Genomic DNA, 22,838 nt, shown 5'->3' on the forward strand with positions numbered 1-22,838 from the left:
CACATGATGACTGATGGTTCAGTGAGAGGCCTCAGAAGAAATCAAACCTGCTGACATCTAGCTCTTGGACTTCCAACCTCCAGAATTGTGAGAAAATAAATTTCTGTTGTTTAAGTGACCCAATCTGCGGTGCTATGTGATGACAGCTCCAGCAAATGAACATAATAAGTGCTAAGGTATCTGTCAAATCCCCAAATCCAGGCAGGTGGGGAAAATTACCAACAGCCAAGAGAGACTGGCACACCGTCAAGCATCTACACATGAGGAAGCAGAGGATGCAAACAGAGACATGTGATGGACCAGGGAAGGCAAGAACCCAAAATGGCCAACATGGACTCATCAGAAAGCAGCGTGGGCCACACTGAGAGCAGAAGCTCACGCTGGGAGGAAGGACCCCTGAGCCGTGAGCTCTGCATGGCCACTAAGCATCAGAAATGTGGCTGAGTTGATCTAAAATGAATCTAAATGAAAACAGGCACTTATTTCAAATACTTTGCATGAAAAGGAAAAGTAAAATGTCTCTAACAATTTTTCTATATTAATTATGTGTTGAAATAAAATATTTTGCCATTCTTTTCCAAATAAAATATTACTACTTTTTTTTTTTAAGAGAGAGAGAGAATTTTAACATTTATTTATTTTTTTTTAGTTTTCGGCAGACACAACATCTTTGTATGTGGTGCTAAGGATCGAACCTGGGCCGCAGGCATGCCAGGCAAGCGCGCTACCGTTTGAGCTACATCCCCAGCCCATTACTACATTTTTTGGGGGATTTGACAGATACCAGTTGTAGTTGTACACAAGACCTTTATTTTATTTATTAATTTTCATGTGATGCTGAGGATCGAACCCAGGGCCTTGCATGTACTAGGTGAGAGCTCTACCGCTGGCCACAACCCCAGGCCCCTATATTACTAAATTTAACTTGTTTCTTTTAATCTTTTTGTGGTACTGGGGATTGAACCCAGATCCTCACGAATCCCAGCCAAGCACTCTGCCACTGAGCCACATTCCTAGTCCACGTTTGTTTTACATTTTCTTAACATGGCTAGAAAATCTGACATTGCCTGCATGGCTTACATTAAATTCCCGTAGACCATGTACCTAATGCACTCTGACGGTTGTTCACCTCAAATACAACTCTAATTTTTTGAGTGGTAAGCCATATAAAATGAAAGCATACATCCCAAGCTCGTATAGATAGTTTAGCATATTGTCGCAGAAATAGCATTAGCAGCGTTGCAGAACTTGCCTCTGGGAGGATGTTAATTTTCTCAAGATGTAAGAGATGAAAGAGGGAGGAAAAAAGAATAAAGAAGAAAATGGCAGAGGAGGGGGAAAAGGGAACAACAGAACGAACTTCTAACTGCTCAGTTATCCTCTTATTTAGGAAAAGGGCATCCTAAAAATAGGCTTCTAAAGAAGTGGTATGATGATTTCTTCCTTAATTTAAATATTAGAAGCATACTTAATAAAATAATTTCTGTGATTATTTTTATCTAAGACCATTACACTTCACTTTACAATTCTCACTTGCAGGGAATATATATATATGAACAAAAACTTGGGAGTCCTTTGCTTTTGTAAAGCACAATAAGTTACAAATATCACTGGAAGACACATCTGCAGTTCTCAAACACAGGTCTCTAGATGCTCTCTTATGTAATCCCATCAAGTATTCTGTTCTGCTTTGACAGTCTTAATCACCATGGCAACCAGAACCCTGGAAACACTTGGGCTTTTGATCATTTTCTGACAGTATTCAAATCTTTTTCTAACATTTTTCTCACTTCATCACAACTATAACTACATGCAAACACTATTAAAAGCAAAACACCATTCATTTTAGACATTTCTTTCTCTCTGGACTACGTTTTCTTACACAGAATATGGAAAGAGGAGCTAATTTATTATGCACATATTATAAAAAGGTATTTTTGATCAAGAAAAATACTCCATTAAGATAGTCATAGCTGAGAAAATGAAAGGTTCTGACAACTCAGATGAAAAGCTCATATAAGGTGGAAAGGCACATTTTCAAAGTAAAAAGAAATTATTGTATCTCAAACAAGACATTCTATAGAAAATACGAAGCTGTGTATGCAATAAAACACACTTTTTAGCTCAGTTTATATAGTTATAAACTGCAAGTGAGAGGGATCTGAGGTGGTTTCTGAGTCTGCCTGCATATTTTATCTCTTTATCTAAATGCAAGTCACGTAGGTATGCTCAGTTAAAAACAAACACTTACATGCACTTTCCTGCAAACATATTATACCCCAGTAATAACTTTAGCTGGTGATGTAGCTTAGTGGTAGAGTATTTGCATAAGGCCCTGAGTTCAAACCCCAGAACCACACCCCCCAAAAAAAGTTTAATGCCTACTTCATGAACTGAAGAAAAGAAAAATAACACAAAGGAAAGTAAGCAATAAAGACAAGCACTAGCAGTGAAAGAAATGTCCAGGAAAGGGCCCAACATTATAAGCTGACATTATTCCACCAAGATTCCATTTCACCTCTTTTTCCCAGGCTGAGGACTGGTCCCAATAACCACCAACATGGTCCACATTCTCTATAAGCACTGAGATCCTATTTCCTATTCAGGCCAACACAGATAGAGAAAGAAGGAAACAACCAAAAAATCCTTCCTGTAATTATTCTAGAGGGAGTCTTGTCTATTGCAAAAGAAATGAATGCTTAAAAGTAGAGGTGTTTACTTCACATAACTCAAAGATCTTGGAGAGCCAACAGAGTGAATAGTTTTGAAAACACCAGAGATGTCTCCAACCAGCCACCAAATGGAAATCTAAGGAAGATTCACCAAACAGATAAAGACAGCTTCTTCCAAGCACTTTCCAACCAAAGCCTAACACTGAACAAAGAACACTTACATTTATATAAACACAGAAAACAGGCACATTCACACACAGTGGACACTGGGAGAAAACCAGCCTCTCAGGGGAAAGAGACCAAGCTGGGCACTAAGGACAAATAGTCCTACTAAGTTTTTCTGGTATGTAGAAAACTAAATTAATACAGGATTTTGGTAAATCAAGATTATATAATATATATCATTTTTGCAATTTGCTTTTTTCCCCATTTAATCATGCCACGTGGGCAACTGTTCATTTATATCTCTGCCAAAATTCTGGAATAATTCCATATTAAAAGATAGTTGGAGACATTTAGATATGGTATAATATAAAACTATTTAAAAAGAAACTGTCTAGAATGAATCGGACATAACTTTCCTACAATCATATATGAATACATAACCAGTGTAATTCCACATCATGTACAATCACAAGAATGGGAAATTATACTCTATGTATGTATAATATGTCAAAATATACTCTATGGTCAGGTATATCTAAAGAGAAAAAAATTTAAAAAGTATTGTTTCCTAAAAAAAAAAAAGAAAAAGAAAAACTCTCTGATGTTCTCTAAAAGTGAAAAGAATAAGGAAGAGTCAAAGAGCTAAGCTCTCAGTAAATGCAGGCCTATGGGGCCCAATGGGGAAGTCATGAGCCAATCCTGCTCAAAGCCCAAAGCGCTCAGGAAAAGATGTATATTTTACTCCCCACAGACCTATATTTTTGTAGAGATAATTAAGGCTCATTTATATTGAAGAAGGTCATTCATATAAAACACTGAAACTTAATCCCTGGTAGATTTTCTTACCTACTATTCCAGGTAAAAGAACACAATTTATCATTATCAGTATTGCCAAATTTTATTTTATTTTTTTAGCTGTAGATGGACACAACACAATGCCTTTATTTTTATGGGTGCTGAGGATTGAACCCAGGTCTGGCCCGTGCTAGGCAAGTGCTCTACCGCTAAGCCACAATACCAGCCCCTATTGTCAAATTTTAAACAAAACTTTGGGAAGATACTGCTCTGTGTCTGGAAGGCAAGCAATATATCAGAAAGGAAACTGGTTTCCAGGTGGTTATTTGTGACATATGCAAGTTACACATATATACTGATAGACTTTCTAACTTTTTAATGGAGAAATTAAATTTCAAATTTAATGGTTTTTATTGACTTGTTTCAGAGAACAATAATCAAAATAATTAATTCCTAACCAGATTAGTTTTAAGTGCTCAAGGATTAAATTGTAATCAGTATTCAATCACATTATTATACATTTCTCCACAATGAATAAGCAATCCTGAAGGTTAGCTTCTGTTATTTCTAGGTGTACATTTTATTCTACAATTACTTTAAAAATAAATAAAATCTGTCTTATAGTTAAAATGGCACTTAAAGAAAAGATAAAAAAAAAAGAGCCCATTTGCGCTGTGAAAATATATTTACAAAACTAAGAGAACATTTCAAAAAGGTGAAATATAAGTCGGTTTTAAATAACAGGTTGTTTTGGTATTGTTCATTGTGGTCATGTGGCCAAAAGATAAAGATGTGCCTGAAACTGATTTAGAAATTGTGGATTGCTATGTGCAAATGTGTCTGTCATTGTTACTGCTGAACACCATGCACCAACAGGAGAGCACCTAGACTACATCCAGACCTAAGCATAAGAGCTATAACTACACCTAGGCATGGTAGCACAAACTTGCAATCCCATTGATGTAGGAGGCTGATACAGGGGTGGCACCAGTTGGAGACCAGCCTCAGCAACTTAGTGAGGCCCTAAGCAATTTAGCAAGACCCTGTCTTGAAACAAAAATTAAAAGGGCTGGGGATGTGGCTCAGTGGTTACATGCCCCTGGGTTCATCCCTAGTGTCAAAAAATGAAAAACAAAAAGAAGAAAAATAAGAGGAATACAAATAGCTAACAAGCACATGAAAAGACTACTCGCCATCTTAGCTATTCAGGAAAGGCAAATTAAAGCCACAAAGACACCACTATAACTCAGTAAGATGTGTTGATTAAACAATGAGTTGGTGGGGACCAAGAAACACTGCTCACTCTCATACATTGCTGGTGGTGTAGCCACTTTGGAAAACAGTTCAGCAGTTCCACAAGAGGTCAGAGGTACCATAAGACCCAGCAATTCTACTCCCTGGGATATAACAGAAAGAACTGAAAACATGTATCCATGTGAAAACCTGGGCACAGATGTTCACAGCACTATTATTCATAATAGCCAACAAATATGAAACGACTCAAATGTCTACCAAAGAGACTGGAAAACAAAATGTAGTAGACACTTACCATGGAATATCAAACAGTAATTAAAGGAATGAATTACGAATACACACTACAACATAGACAGACCTGAAAAACATTATTTAAAATGAAAGAAGCTAATAATAAAAGACCACACGTTATATAATTCCACTTACACGAAATGTCCAAAACAAGGAAATCCATAGAGATAGATTGATTAGTGGTTGTCAGGGTTAAAGTTTGGGGGAATGGAGATCACTGCTGACAAGTATTGAATTTCTTCTAGAGATGAATAAAATGTTTTAAAAATAAGATTGTGGGGATAGCTGCATAATTCTGTGAATATACTAAATTGTTTAATAGTAAACTTTGGGTGAATTTTACTCTGTGTAAATAAAGCTCCATAAGCTGGAGAAGACGAAGAGGATAAGGAGGGGTGAGGATAAGGGGTGGCTGTGTTCATGCTTTAAGAGTTTGAGAGCCAGTGGTGCTGGTGGTACACCACACCGGCAATCCCAGCCACTTGGAAGGCTGAGGCAGGTGGCTCACAAGTCCAAATCCAGCCTGGACAATTTAGTGAAACCCTACCTCAAATTTTTAAAAAATACAAAGGACTGGGGATGTAGCTCAGGGATAAAGTGCCTCTAGGTCCAATCTCCATTAATACAAACACACATACACACACAAAACAAACAAACAAACAAACAAAAAAAAAACACAGACTTTGAGAGGCAAGGTGCCAAAAGTTACACAAGGGATTTCATGCAAGTTTTTAAATGGATTCCTATCCTTTAAATCTACCATTCTTTAACTTTTTATTTGCCTTAATTTCTACAGGTATACAGAGTTATATAGGAAATACGCTCAATAAATAGGCAAAATCAGGCTGGTACTGAGCAAATGGGTGCCTTGGGCTTTGTTTTTTTGTAATTTCCTCATAGAGTATCTCAGAGACAAGATAGTTTTATCTCTGATTTTTTCTGTACCAAATAGAGAATGTGGTACACACTTGGTACCAGCTCAATGTTGAATAAATAAATATCCCTGTACAATAAAGCAGAACAAAGAAAATGAATCAAAGTAGGCAAACATAAAATGTTCAAAACATTTAGAAAAACAAGAGACGAAACTAGGCCTACCAAGTTGAATTAAAATGGTGAAAAATAATATTCCTTAAAAAATAAATACACCTGTAAAGCAAAAGAAAAGGTTAATCACAGTAGCAAACTGTAGAAGATAAGAACACTATCTTAGGACTCCTTCCTTTAGCCAAAATTAACAAAGTACCTACGGCATGCAAGACACTGGCTAATGTGCTAGAGAGAGAGACAAACACTTCGTAGACATAAATAGCAAATTTTAACAATTTAAAGTAGTGATGAGCATTATGAAAACAATTAAATGAATACAGGGAGAAGAAAATGCCTGAAAGGTGGCTGTAAAGAGGGTGGCCACAGAAGAGCCCTCTGACAATCCCGTGCATAAACACTGCCGGTACGTTTCTAAACCTCGGGGTACATAATACAATTATAAAATTTAGGAGAAAAAGATTGCATTTTCACCCAAAAATAAAGTATAAATTAAAATAATTCACTGGTTTTTTTCTTTAATTTTTATTGTTGGTTGTTCAAAACATTACATAGTTCTTGACATATCATATTTCACACTTTGATTCAAGTGGGTTAATTCACTGTTTTTGAAATCATCCATTCCTATATAAATGTGCAAAAAATAAAACCTGCTTGTCGTTAGTTAGTATTTTACCTAATTCATGAATCTGTTTATGACTAAACTGAACTAGAAGTAAATGAATATCCTAAGACTCTCAAGGACTAAACTATGAGCTAAATCACTTCAATAAAATAAATGGTAAAAAATTATTTACCCATCATACACAAGAATGTACACTCAAAAACACATTTTGACAAAAGCATACACGGCATTAGCTGCCAGTCTTCTCAGAGCATGCAAACCCAAGTAAAAATGACACTGTCAAGAACACTCCATCATTACTTTGATCAAATATTTTATCCTCCCAAAAGAAAAAGTAAAAGAAACAGACGACTAAACAAATACATAAAATTGCAACAAGAGGTTCCACATTTAACTGTATTTCTAAGCTCCTTGGACCTCAATCTCTACGGCATGAAATCAGATGTAAATCGAGTATGGTGCAAGCAGTGCATATAAATCCACAAACGAAACAGCTCAACTTGAGTAAAAAGTAAGGTTTCCTCCTTTCCTTGTCTATTCACCTAAGATTAAATAGTGTCAAAGGGGAAAAAAAAAGTTAGCATCACTTCTACTACAAGTATTTATTAATATTCTATCCATAACTTTCAGACACTTACACAAATCAGCCAGGAAAAAAAAAATGAAGAACTACAGGAAATTTAAAGCATCAAGAATCCACTAACCTTAATCCATTGAACAGCTGCTTGGATTTATCCAGAAGATAACAAAAATCTGTGACTGTTTTCCTTTCTCCCTGTGGGATATCATCTTCAGCACCTCCAGAGGACATGATTTCTTTAAGGGCAAATTCAGTCCTGTAAGAAAACATATGTTCATTTACCCTGTGAGTAAAAATAAAAACCAAAGCAAAACTTAGATATATTATTTGATAGGATTTTTTCCCAAGATAGATACAGAATTCTTCTGATTATACTCAAATCACCAATATAATCTTATAAGATGGACCACTGCGGCCTGGAGATCAGGAGGAGAGGCCCTCCCAGAGCCCAGAGATCCACAGTGAGCCACCCTGCACTGGGGTTCCTAATTCACCAAAGCCTGTCCACAGCCCAACATCAGGGTACATATAGGCTTGAGGCTGCCACAAGGAACTGGGATATCGCTGCTTCTATCAAGGGACAAAAATAAGAACCTGGTAACCAAGGTCCCTGTGGGCCTGGCTGCACCTAATATCTTTACTACAGGTGCTAATAGTTACCCTGTTGCTGAGGTAACAGGGGGTCTTGCATAGGGTTGCCTATCTCGTTTCTCCTACTAACAGTCAACTTCTTATGATTACCCTCTCACTAGTCATATAATCTAATACCTCCATATTCTCATATTCTACCACATAAACATCTCAGCCAACCTCCTAGCCCCTGCTTCTACCATTAGAAACTGTAAACCATTACGCAAACCTATTGATTATAAGGTAGAAGATAATCGAACTCATCATTTCTGATTATAGTGACAAAACTGTAAATATAAAAATAGAAGCTAAATGATATATGGCTGCACGTTGGGCACACTGAGTGCTGTAATATTGATCTCTCCCTTAAAAATGAGATATTGGTATAGGGACACTATAAGACAATGAGGCAGAAGCCGTAATACCTCAGATCACACTGCAAGAGACGAAGACTCATAGATATCATGAAAAAACAAGAAAGGAAAGTGCCTCAAACCATCCAAGATACTACAACAATTGAATGCATAGACAGCAGAGTAGGTGTACCGTCAGAGAAGGAGTTCAGAATATACATAGCCAAAATGATTTGGAAATTAAAGAATGACCTAAGGGAGCAGATACAAGCAAAAATTGATCATCCAACAAAGAGACAAGAGAACAAATACCGGTTGCAAGAGATTACTTCAAGAAAGATAGAGATATTGAAAAAAAAAAAAACAGAAATCTTTTGAAATGAAAGAAACAATAAGCCAATTAAAAAACTCAATAGATAGCATCACCAACAAACAGACTAGATCACTTGGAAACCAGCTCCTCAGACAATGAAGACAAAATATACAATCTTGAAAATAAAGCTGACCTCACAGTGAAAATAGTAAAAAAAAACACGTACAGAATACCCAAGAATTATGATACCATCAAAAGACCAAATTTAAGATATACTGGGATAGAGGAAAGTTCAGAGATTCAAACCAAAGAAATGCACAATCTCTTTAATGAAATAATAGCAGAAAATTTCCCAAGCATGAAGAATGAACTAGGATAATCAAATACAAGAAGCCTAATAAGACAAATGTACAAAATTACAACAGATCTACATCAAGACACATTATAATGAAAAGGCCTAGCATACAGAATACGGATAGCATTTTAAAGGCCACAAGAGAGAAAAATCAGATTACCTAAAAGGGAAGACCAATTCTGATCTCAGCAGATTTTTCAATCCAGACTCTCAAAGCTAGGAGATCCTGGAACTACATATACCAAGCTCTAAAAGATAATGGATGCTAACCAAGAATCTTATATCCAGCAAAGTTAAGCTTCAAAATGTACGATTAAATAAAAACTTTCAATGACAAACAAAAGCTAAAAAAAATTACAGCAAGAAAGCCTGCACTAAAGGAACATTCTTAGCAAAATATTCCACAATGAGGAAATGAAAAACAACAATGATATCTGCAAAGCGAAGAACTACAATAAAGGAAAAGCCAACCAAAGGAGAAATAAAGTCAAGTTAAACACCAAAAATAAACAAAAATGACCAGTAATTCATTTTATGTCTCTTTCAATCCTTTTGGATAAATTCTTACACATAAAAATTTTAATTACAATATCATCTAATTTTTCAGGGTTTTGTTTATTTTGCATTTTTTTGTTTCCATTTCTCGTCACAAAGTTACACAAATATTTTCTTTAAAAAGTTTTAGCGTTTTACACCATATATATATATCTCACTAATCTAGTATGTGATTACATTGGTTGTGATATGAGATGAGGTATATTTTACTCTCTTATAAATTAAAAATCCATTATTCAGGATTCAAGGATGAAAAAGATCAATCAGATTAAAAATTGTTTTATAAGGTATTTTTAAAGGTAAGGGGAAGGGTGAAGGAAATTAACAAATTTTGTGAAGCACCTTTCCTTCCGTAAACTTGTGGAGAGGTAGGAGGTGAAAAAAGAGAGAGCCATTATGAAAAACTTGTAGGAGAAGGTGACCCAACTTAAGTTATTCCCACCAAAAGCATGTAGAAACCAACTCACAGTCTAATAGAGTCTTATAGAGAGGAATAAAACACCTGGCTCTACTCTTGTGTATTCCAAATTCATTTGTTTGGTGTCCCTTTCTGATGGAACTTGACAAGAAACCACCTAACAAGGGAGCTTATCATGCAGCCTATAGCATATGACTCACCAAAAGGTGAAAGATGGAGAAAGGAGCCAATATGGCAGCCATTGGTTACATGAGGCTACTGAGTATTTGAAAAGTATCTAGCCTGAATTAAGGTGTGCTATGTGTTAAATAGACATTAGATTCCAAAGAATTACTAGGACAAAGAAAATGAACATGAAATATCTTATTAACAATTATTTTCTTTGCAAATTATGTTGGTAATCCATTGGGTTAAATGAAAATATATTAAAGTTAATTTCTCTCTTTTGTTTAAGAAAAAGAAGTAAAGGTATCATTCTGTATCTTCACTGTAGTACTATATATCCATATTTATATGTTGTCATTTTTATATTTGTGTTATCAAAATTCATATAACTATAAAACTAAATAATGCAAATTATACCACATATAAATTATATCTCAACAAACATGACTTTAAAAAGACATCTAGTTTGTGAAGTGTTTTAACAGTATTGGGCACATACTAACCACCTGATAAATAATGGCTATTATTATGATTCATTAAAATAACCCCGCATCAAGATGTTTCATAGTGGGGTAGGGAGGGAGAGCATGGGAGGAAGAGACAAACTCTAAATAAGGCAAAGGGGTGGGAGGGGAAGGGAGGGAGCATGGGGTTAGAAATGATAGTGGAATGAGATGGACATCATTATCCAAAGTACATGTATGAAGACACAAGTGGTGTGAATATACTTTGTATACAACCAGAGATATGAAAAATTGTGCTCTATATATGTAATATGAATTGTAATATATTCTGTTATCATATATAACAAATCAGAATAAAAAATTTTATAAGATGGTGTTAGAAAATACATAGTTTCGTGTTACTGATGGGAATGAAAATTGGTAGCAACTTTTTATAATATTCTTAGTAAACATTATTTGAATACTTATTCTGTTTTAGGCACTCCTGTGTATGGTTAACAAATCTAAATTACTGATACTTTTCACCTATTTGTTCATTTGATCCAGTGTGTAAATCCATCCTGGAAAATGACTATAAATAGAGGCCATCTAATCCACATTTCATTATCAAATTTTTTTTCCCCCTGGCTATACTGGGGATTGAACCCAGGGGTTCTTTACCACTGAACTATATCCCTAGCACCCCTCAATCTTTTTTTAATTTTTAAATTTCTTTGTGGTACTGGAGATGGAACCCAATGCCTCATGCATGCTAGGCAGACACTCCACCACTGAGCCACACCCCCAACCCATCCCAGCCCTTTTTATGTTTTATTTTGAGACAGGTTCTTACAAAGTTGCTGAGGCTAGCTTGGAATTGTTGATCCTCCTGGCTCAGCCTCACAAATTGCTGGGATTACAGGTTTGTGCTACTGCATCCAGCTTGAGTTTATTTGGGGGACAAAGTCTCACCAAATTGCCAGACTTAAACCTGCACTCCTCCTGTCTCAATCTCTCAAGTCACTGGGATTATAGGCATGTACCACCATGCCCAGTTTATTACAACAATTAAAAATGGAAAACAGGGGCTGAGGTTGTGGCTCAGCAGTAAAGCACTTGCCTAGCACATGTGGGGTGCTGGGTTCAATCCTCAACATCACATAAAAATAAAATAAAGGTATTGTGTCCAGCTACAACTAAAAAAACAAAATATTTTTTTTTAAAAAATTGGAAAACCTGAAAGCTCCCAAAAGGGAAACCGTTAAGCCCTTCACTTAACAATCCTTGCACGCTTGCTACTCTATCACTAACATTTATATTTAAGAAGGTGAGGCAATAATACAAGGATACTTCAGTATGAAAGGGACATAAAATTGCCATATAGACATACACAGAGATATATATTTAAAAATATTTTATTGAATCCAAGCTACCTCCATGTGTAATCAATTATATTAATCAGTCATTTTTAAAATGGTAAGCTATTCTAAATTTAAAAAAGGAAACCTCATCTTTTTACAGACAGGAATTTGTTGGATAACAGGGAAACTTGGCCCCAGTGTAGGGTGAAAAAATAGGCCGAGAAGACAAGGGCCAGAAAGCAGAGCTGGAAGTTAGGGTGTGGTGCAGTTATTTTGGTGAATATTTTTCTCTCCAAAACTGTCTTGAACAGGCAATTGTGGTTGCAAGGCAGGAAAACTGTCAGCAAACCTAGCTACCATGGAGCTTCAGGGTAACACAAGGGTGGCACTGGAGCCAGCTGGTAGTGTCACTTATGACAATGGAACAGCACTGGGTGGTCTGTGAACATGCACATGTTCCCTCTTCCCTCCACTTCTTTCCTCATTCGATGTACTAGCAGGAAACAGATCTTAAAAAGTGCTGCCTGGGAAGGAGTTCATACAGTATCAGAAAGGACCTTGGCATTGAGTAGGCCCACCCCCTGCCACGTACCCCATTCCTTCCCCACCCAGCAGGAAAGGCACTAAGGAGATGCCAACAGGGCTGCAGCTCTCCCCATTCCATCTCATAATCTTGCCAGCTAACATCCCTAGGATATATGAGTTCAAAAGAGAAACAAAACTTAGAATAAATATTTTGGGCTCAGGTTGTAGCTCAGTGTTAGAGCGCTTGCCTCACATGTGTAAAGCCCTGGGTTCAATCCTCAGCACCACATAAAATAAATAAATAAATAAAAATAAAGATATCATGTCCATCTACAACTAAAATAAATTTAGAAAATAATAAATGTTTCAGGCAGGTGCTGCAGTGCACACCGGTAATGGCAGCTATTTAGGAGTCTAAGGCAGGAGGACCACAAGGTTGAGGTCGGCCTCAGCAAATTAGCAAGCCTCTTGTCTCAAAATTTTAAAAATTAGTAAAATAAAAAGGGCTAGGAATGTAACTCAGTGGTAAAGCATTTGCTTAGCTTGTAGTAGGACCTGGGTTTCATCCCCAGTACTGAAAAAGCAAAAGTTTAATAAGGGAGAATATTAGAAATAAAATAGGAAGAAACTCATTAGGAGGCAAATAAAATACTAGGTGTGAAAAATACAAACAATAAAATAAACTTAATAGATGCACTGAAAATCAAAAGTATGCAGTTAAAAATTAATAAGCTAAAAATATCAGGCTTAAGGTAATCTGCCAAGACATTAGGAAGAAATAAGAAACATAAAAGGAAAAATCAAGAGGTATGGAATAGAGTGAAGAGGCTGAGTCAGGAAAATCACAAGTTCTGGGCATGATGACACATGCCTGTAATCCCATCAGCTCAGGAAGCTGAGGCAGGAGGATCGCAAATTCAAAGCCACTTCAGCAACTTAGGGAGGTCCTAAGTAACTCAGTGAGATCTTGTCTCTAAATAAAATACAAAAAAGAGCTGAGAGTGTAGCTTAGTGGTTGAGCACCCCTGGAGTCATTCCCCAGGACAAAAATAATAATAATAATAACAACAACAACAACAACAACAACTTTTTTTTTCTTTAAGCCTGGATGTAACATGGGATACCCAGTTTTACCAGCTTTACAGTGGTAAAAAAATTTCTGTGTTCAATCCCCTGCACCAACACCCACAATGCACATGAGATAAATGAATAGAGAAATGAGGGAAAATGACATCTACTTAATGGTATATATGGAAAGAAAAAAAAAGTGAAGAAAAAAAAAGTTGCAGAAAGAATGACTAAATTTCCCAAAGTGAGATAAAATATAAGACCAAAAATTGAAAGGATTCAAAGAATAAAAATAAAAATAGAAGAATAAATTCCAGAATCAAAACATTCAAGTAAACAAGAATCCAGAGGAATCCTTTCCCCCTCCTGAAAGAATCTCTCTATATCTATTAGGCGTCTGTCTACACAGAGGTAGCCTGCTTGGGTGTTAGAGTTAAGCCATGGAGGAGGCCATCCACTAAGAGGGCCAGTCTGCATGGGCTGCTAAAGCCTGAACAACATGGAGGGCATGCAGGAGGGCGGAGGGCGGAGAGCAGGAAGGGAGAGGAGACCCTGAGCAGGTGATCAGGACAACGGCCACATGGAAGAGTTTAGAAGCAACAATAAGAGGGGGACATCAATCAGACCAACAAGGACAATGGGACCCAGGATACTGCAGGAGAGAGGTAAAACACAGAAACAGAAAAGGTTAGAAGAAACCCTATGGTTTGCAAGCAAAGATAAAATGACTGACTTCTAAATATACAGACATAAGTGTGCAGAATGTGTGTGTGTGTGTGTGTGTGTGTGTGTGTGTGTGTGTATCTGTACACGAGCACACACACATGCATATTCCATAGCTCTGTGATTCTGTCTACTGAAAGCAGGCGGGGAAGTGACTACTTGCCCTCTCCAAAGGTTTAAACATATTGAGAACCTAACTCCTGGCTTCTAATTCCATTCTCCAATAAAATGTACCAAAGAGCCAGCGCTGTGGTGCACGCCTGTAGGGCAGAAGGATTGTGAGTTCAAAGCCAGTCTCATACCAAAGCTCCTTGCAGAATTGCAATTGGCTAATTACAGACTAGTGTAGAAAAGCACAAGATGAGTCTGGAATACTTTAGGCCAAAAAAGGGAAAGTGCTCAAAAACTGATAGAGACATGTCAGAGGACTGAGGGTCCAATCTGAAGATTCCATTGGCTGAAATGCAAGTATTTCATCAGCAAAACAAATAATGATAGCAGCAGATTCTAATCTATTGAAAAATAAATCATAAGGCAATACCAACATAAACAAATGAATAAATCAATTGAAAGCTTGATAGTAAGATTATTTCAGAGCGTTTCCCCACAAAATGCATATAGAAGAGAAAAGTAACTTTGGGTAGTAAATCCTGGCAGACATTGCCTTCATCAAGTGAGCAAAGTGAACATCATTAGTAATCAGGCCAAGTCCAAGTCCCGTACGATGAGAAGAGAGGTTCCTGCCAAAGACACATAACCTGAAACAGACAAAACCAACCTGAGAGATACGCTACAAAAAATCACCAATTTATAAATCTTCAAACTATCTCTGAACTGGTCCTTCTGCTGTAAATAATATTATTGAGATAACTGGTAAGGCTTGAATGGGGTCTGAAGACTAAATGAGAGTAATAAATCAATAATAAGAAAAATATTAAATCTCACCAGTAAGAGACAAAATGCAAACCAAATATAACAAAATGAACACATTAAAAATACATTAGTTATAGCAGCTGAGTAACTGAAACCAGCATATTTGCTAGAGGCAGTGTAAATTAGCTTGACCCCATGGATTTCACTGAATGTATGAGGGCACATGGAACACTCATTCTATTAGACATAGCAATTACACTTTTGGAAAAATTATCTTATGAAGATGTTAACTATCATTACTGGTAAATTACTGTTAATACAGGGAACTGTTGAAGAGTTGCTAGCTTGTTGGACAGGCTCAGCTTAGCATATGCCAACCTTCAAGACCTGTCTCTCTTTCCAATCTTACCTATTACTTCAACACAATGACTATTCTCAAACTACAATGAAATACCGCAAGTCTCTAAACAAATCCTACTTTCTTACGTATTTCTTTCTGCCTATTTTGTTCATCTGGAAAATTTATACCATAATTAAAGATTTTATTCAAATGACATATTTTCAGTAAAACTTTCCTTCACAATGCAATCTCTCCCTGACACCTACCTAAGATCAAGTCAATAGGAAGTTTGGTTATTCCATCAAAGTTAAACAAACAACCATCATTTGTTTAAAAAAAAAAAAAGAATAGAAAGAAAGTCAGGGAACATGCCTGTAATTCCAGCTACTCATGAGGCTGAGGCAGGAGGACTGCAAGTTCAAGGCCAGGCAGAGCAACATAGTGAGATCTCATGTCAACAAAAGAAAGAGGAAAATAGTGATGCATGCATGTAATCCTAGATACTTGGGAGGTTGAGGTAAAAAGATCCCAAGTTTTGAGGCCAGTCTCAGCAACACAGTGAGACCCTGTCACAAAATAAAATTAAAAAACAGCCAGGACTGTACTCAGAGGTAGAGTGCTTGCCTAGACCCCAAAACCACCAAAAATGAAAACAAAAATGAAAAAGAAAGAACAAAAGATATATATAGGATGTATCACCAGCAAAACTCCCATGAAGGAAACAAGTCCTTTAAGCAAAGGGAAAATAATATCAAATGAAAGTTTGAAGATACAGGAAGAAATACAGAACAAGAGACAGAAAATGTATAGGTAAATCTTAATGAATACAGACAGCAAGAAGCAACCTAAATGAATATTTATAGTATAAATAAAAAATAAGCCAGGTGTGGTAGCACGTGCTTATAATCCAAGCAACTTGGGAGGCTGAGGCAGGAGGATTCCAAATTTGAGGGCAGCCTCAGCAACTAAACAAGGCACTAAGAAATTCAGTGAGACCCTGTCTCAAAATTTAAATGGGTTGTAGCTCTGTAGTAAAGTGCTTGCCTAGCACGTCTGAGGCGTTGAATTTGATACGTAGCACCACATAACAATAAAGAAATAAAACAAAGGTTTGTGTCCATCTATAACTAAAAAAGAAAAAATAGACCTAAAAACTTTAAAAAAAAATTTTTTTAATGGAAAATAAGGACTGGGGATGTAGCTCAGCATTATAAAGTGCCTGGGTTCAATCCCCAGCACCAAGAAAAGGGGAAAAAAAAAAAAAGCAATTAGTTAAATACAAAACATATACACAATAGCATCAACAAATCTAAAAGTTGATTCTTTGAAAAGACTAATAAAACCTTGCAAGATGGGCTGGGGTAGCGCAGTGGTAGAGCATGCGCTTGGCATATTCAAGGCCCTTGGTTTGATTCCTTGCATCAGAAAAACCCAAAACCCCTGCATAAGTGATCTAGGGAAACAAAGAACAAATAACCAATATCAAAAATGAAAAAGGAATATTACTACAGAATAAAATGATTGTTGGCAGAAATATTATGCATAAATGTATGCCCATCAATTTGAATATTCAGGTAAAATTAACAGTGAGAGAAACACTTTTTACAAAAAGAACTAGAAAATTTAAATAGTTTTCTATTAAAGAAATTGACAGCCTAATTGAAAGCCTATCCGTGACAAAAACTCCAGGCCCAGATGGTTTCACCAGCATATTATACAAAATATCTAAAGAAGAAAAAAAGTACCAATCTTATACAAACTGTTAAAGAACATGGAAGACAGCACATTCCAACTCATTTTATGAGACCAACACAACTTTGATACCAAAAGTTAACAAGGATATTATGAGAAAGGACAATTACAGGCCATTCCAACTAATGAGGACAGATGCAAATACACTAAACCAAATGTTAACAAGTCCAATTCAGCAATATATAAAAAGAACATGGCAAAACTGGGCATATTTTAGGAATCTCAAGTTGATTTGATATTTGAAAATCAATCACTGTAATCACTTACCACATAAGGAGAATGAAGGCAAAAAATCATACGACAGTTGCTCAACAGATGCAGAGCATGCATTTGATAAAATCTAACATTAACTCACAAATAAGAAAAAAATTCAGGAAACTAGGAACAAAAAGATAATTTCTTCCATTCATAATGAATTTGGATTTTAAAACTACAGCAATAAGCATACTTTCTGATAAAATGGTGTTCTATTTCCCCATGAGATTGTGAATGCCTGCTATCACTGATGTAGACCTGAATGAAGAGAAAAAGAAAGTACAAAGACTAAAAAGAGATATAGAGCTGTCAGTATTTGTGAATGATATAAACATTTCCACAGACATTTCAAAAGAATCAACTTAAAAATTATCAGAATTCACTACTGAATTAAGAAAAATCACTAAAGAAAAGGTTAAAAATCAACCATATTTCTCTATCTTTAAGAACAAATTACCGGATACTATAATGATGTTGAGAAAATCCCCACTGGGTCATCTGGAGGTCTTGATCACTGTACCTCGAAATATTAATTCATTTGCTGGATATCAAGTATCTACAATATCCTACATCATAAAAACAGTATTTAAGAAGAAATAAGGAAGCCCAAATCTCCATCATGTCAGATTAGGCCCCAACTTCCTTAATGAGACTCCTATAAAGCAAGAATTAAAACCAAGAATCAATAAATGGGATGGATTCAAATTAAAAAGCTTCTTCACAGCAAAAGAAACAGTGAGGTGAATAGAGAGGCTACAGAATGGGAGCAAATCTTTACCACAAGCACATCAGATACAGCACTAATCTCTAGGACATATAATGCAATCAAAAACCTTGACACCAAAACAACAAATAACCCAATCAATAAATGGGCCAAGGAACTGAACAGACACTTCTCAGAAGAGGATATACAATCAACAAATATATGAAAAAATGTTCAGCATCTCTAGCAATTAGAGAAATGCAAATCAAAACTAATATTTCATCTCACTCCAGTCAGAATGGCAGCTATTATGAAGACAAACAACAATAGGTGTTGGCAAGGATGTGGGGAAAAAGGCACACTCATACATTGCTGGTGGGACTGCAAGGTGCAGCTAACCTGGAAAGCACTATGGAGATTCCTTGGAAAACTTGGAATGGAACCACCATTCGACCCAGCTATCCCTCTCCTCAGTTTATACCCAAAGGAATTAAAAACGGCATACTACAGTGACACAGCCATATCAATGTTTATAGCAGCACAATTCACAATAGCTAAATTGTGGAACCAACCCAGGTGCCCTTCAGTAGATGAATGGACAGGGAAACTTTGATGTATATACACAATGGAACATCACTCAGCATTAAAAGAGAATAAAATCATGGCATTTGCAGGTAAATGGATGGAGTTGGAGAACATAATGCTAAGTGAAGTAAGCCAATTATGCTGACTCATAATTGAGGAGGGGCTGGAGGGAGCATGAGAGGAATGGAAGAACTTTAGAGAGGACAAAGGGGAGGGAGGGGGTAAGGGGGTAGGAATGTTGGTGGAATGATGGTGAAATTGCATTCTGCCATCATTTATAACAAGTTAAAATAAATAAGTAATTTAATAAAAAATAAATAAGGAATATCTTCATATATTGTTATTTTGTCTGAAATATAATACATAAATGACATTTTAATTTTCCAATTTTATTACTTAATTATGTTAATATTTTAAGTGAAAAAAGCAAGAAGAGAAGAGCATTCAATTGGGCCTGTGATCTCAGAGACTCAGGAGGCTGAGGCAGGAGAATCACGGTTCAAGGCCAGCCTTAACATCCTAGCTAGACCTGTCTAAAAAAAAAAAAAAAAATGTTTTTAAAGGGCTAAGATGTAGCTCAGTAGTACAGTGCTGCTGGATTCAACATCAGTGCCAAAAATGAAAGAAAATAATATTTATAGGAAGCTTCTATTTACCTAAGAAAAGGAAAGGGATATGAGTATTTGACAATATCTGTTCACTTTTTAAAAAAGCAATAAAGGTAATAATACATAAACTCTTTTAAAAGATGATTAATGATGGAAGAGAGGAAGAGAACAAGATAGAAGGGAACAGAGCTTACCTGGGTGCAGAGGTACATACCTGTAATCCCAGTGACTCGGGATGCCGAGGCATGAGGATCACAAGTTCAAAGCCAGCCTCATCAACTAAGCGAGACCCTAAGCAACTTAGGTAGACTCTATCTCAAAATAAAAAGGAATGGGGATGTGGCTCAGTGGTTAAGCACCCCTGTGTTCAATCCCCAATACCAAAGAGAGAGAGAGAGAGAGAGAGAGAGAGAGGGAGGAGGGGGGGGAGGGAGGGAGAAAGAGAGAGAGAGAAGGGAACAGAGGTTAAAAAAAATAACTAGGAACTGCTAAGACTTTGTCTTATTGCTTTTAATTTAGAACTATGTAATACTTTTAGATAATTTTAAAAGAAAAATATTAAAAAGCAGTCCCTAAAAAATAAAGGAAATAATTTAAGTGTGTATTGCATTGATGACAAACTACATGGGAATTAATTCAAAATTACTTTAAAACATAATTTGGTTCTATATCTCTACAGGGATACTCTCTAGAGACAAAATGACTACAGAAAATCTTGAACCACTTGCAGAATAGGATCATTGTTAGTAATGGTAATGTTGATATGCTGAGATTAATATTTATGTATTTAGGTAGAGAAAATAATTAATCATATTGTCATCATTGGAAAATAATGTTTTTCAACAAGGAAAAATTTAAAATGGATAAAAAAAAAAAAAAAGAAATACTTATCAGCACCAAAAGATAGCCGGTAACTAGAAATAAATATAATGCAGATATATAAGACCTCATTAAAGAAAATAGTAAAATACTGACAAATAAAGAAGACTTCTGGAAAATTAAAAATACACTGTTTATATTGTGACTAGAAACCTCAAAATTATAAAGATATTAACTCCCCAATTTATATATTTAGAGTAATAACAATCAAATTCATAAATATTTGTTTGTAGAAATGGACAATTCTACAATGTATAAGTAAAAGCAAAGAGTGAACAGCAGCTAAGTTTAGTGGTAGAGCACTTGCCTGGCACGTTGCAGGCCATGGCTTCAACACCTGGCCCCACAATCAATCAATCAATCAGTAATACTTATGAATAAAATTAAAATTATGTGATAAAATACATATAAACAAAGTCAGTTCAATAAAAAGTTAAGGAAAGCACATGGATAAACATATCACCTGGGAAAGAGATTCCTAAAAAGACACGGTTGTGGCTGTATTGTGTCTCCCAATAAGATATGTTGGAGTCCTCATCTCTGATTCCTATGAATGTGACTGATTTGGAAACAGGGGTTTTGCAGATGTAGTTGAAGTGTAAGGTGACATGAAGAAATACTTTTCATCCAATGTGACTGCTGTCTTCGTAAGAAAAGAGACAGACACATAGAGAAAAGAAAGCCACGTGAAAATACACACAGAGAGGACAGCCATGACAAGATGGGACCACAGACTGGAATTATGCACCTGCAAGCCAAAGAACACCAAGGACTGTTAGCAAATACCAGAAGTTCAGAGAAAGGCATGAACAGATTCTCCTTCTGAGCCCTTAGGATGGAACCAGTTCTCCAACATCTTAATTTTGGACTCTGGCATCTTAAACTGTGAGAGTATAAATTTCTCTTATTTTAACCTACCCCAACTGTCATTTCTCATTTTAGCTTTAATTAGCATTTCTTTTCTGACTAATAAGGTTCAGTGTCCTTTTCTCTGTTATAGTGGGTCTAGGAAACTAATACTTGGACATAAGTCCTAACAGGGATGACAAGACAGAAAAATAGGCAAAATGGCATTAAGTGAGGACAACTGTTTTATGACTTGGTTTACTAAACACACAAAATTTGGCAAATTATTGACCTGTCTTATTGACACTTTCTTTTTATAGGAAGTCAGGAGCATCAGGAGAAACTGCTACTCTGGATTTAATTCTGAGCAAGAGATTTGCAAGATGAAAGTTTCAAAGAAATCCAGAGAGAAAATGATATATCTGTATTACTTAATGTTAGTCGTTAGGCCAAACTCCATTTTGAAAATCAGCACCTGCCCACCGAGGCATGACCTTCCCGTTAGGCCCACACCCAAAAAGTCCCTAACTACTGAAACCACAACAAAGACACCAAGTAACACCACCAAGTTACAATCACAAGACCAGATGAGTTATTTTTTAGCTACTCCATTGTATATGACTATACAATTAAGAAGTTTTTCCCAGCAGTCTGCTGCACCTTATAGAGGGCAGCCTGGCAGATATTCTGTCAATAAACCTTTGCTGGACTCAGAGATGCATCTCTTGCGGATATTTGTGCCAGCTACCCTAACACTTTTATTGTATTTCCTATATTACCAGAGAATAAACAAAGTCATAGTGGCCACGGGAAGAGCACTGAAGAAAGAGAAGCCCACACATTCCTGTCCAAACCTTTTCTAGCAACTTTAGCTAACACTTCCAGTCAACCCACCAAAAGAAACAATTTAAACCTGTCCTACCAACTCAAATAACTGTAGTAAAAATTAAAATGAGATTATCAGGTATGAAAGAAACTTGAAATCACTACCTAATGTTTATCTCTACCATTATTAGTGTACAGTTAGTGGTGTTTTAAAACAATAAGGAATGTTTCTATGATTAAACTTACAAGGGAAACAGGCTGACAAAAATATGTTAAGTACACAGGAAATTAAATAAAAATATTATGCAAAATTCATTCTGATAAAGAAAAGAAACATTTACAGAAAACATAAGCTAAGAAAGAGATCATTTTCTGGCAGTGATCAAGAATACAAACTGTGGAAAATAAGAGAGAGAACAGAGTGGGGGGGATCAGATATAAATATATAGGGAAGATGAGTGGAATAAAGGAGGTGGATTTAATGGAGGGAGGAAAAGGGGAAGAAATATGGACTGAATCAAACAAAATCATGTTCTATGCATATGTAAATGTACCAAAGGAAAGTTCACCTTTGTCTCAATCAAAAGTAAATAAAGGGGCCTGGGGTTGTGGCTCAGCAGTAGAGTGCTTGCCTACCACATGTGAGACACTGGGTTAAATTCTCAGCACCGAATACAAATAAAGAAATAAAAATAAAGGTCCTCAACAACTTTAAAAAAAATTAAAAATAAATAAATAAATAAAGTGGGGTTAAGGCTGCAGCTCAGTAGTAGAGCACTTGCCTCACATGTATGAGGCACTGGGTTCCATCCTCAACAGCAAATAAAGGTATTT

The 22,838-nt window shown here is 36.2% G+C and overlaps 1 protein-coding gene across 2 annotated transcripts in view; it reads right to left on the reverse strand.

Moving 5' to 3' along the window:
* The window catches only part of Scai (suppressor of cancer cell invasion), a 149,530-nt gene that overhangs the window by 67,969 nt on the left and 58,723 nt on the right, over positions 1–22,838 (reverse strand). The window contains exons 4-5 of one of the 2 annotated variants that reach the window (XM_077797994.1): positions 17,752–17,805; positions 7,554–7,685 (exon numbers count right to left, since the gene is read on the reverse strand). In XM_077797994.1, the coding sequence (XP_077654120.1) occupies positions 7,554–7,685; positions 17,752–17,805 (186 nt within the window). The remainder of the gene's footprint in view (positions 1–7,553; positions 7,686–17,751; positions 17,806–22,838) is intronic. The other variant, XM_026386519.2, reaches the window with a different exon arrangement.

Source organism: Urocitellus parryii, chromosome 4 (genome assembly GCF_045843805.1).
Source record: "Urocitellus parryii isolate mUroPar1 chromosome 4, mUroPar1.hap1, whole genome shotgun sequence".
Lineage (NCBI taxonomy): Eukaryota > Metazoa > Chordata > Mammalia > Rodentia > Sciuridae > Urocitellus > Urocitellus parryii.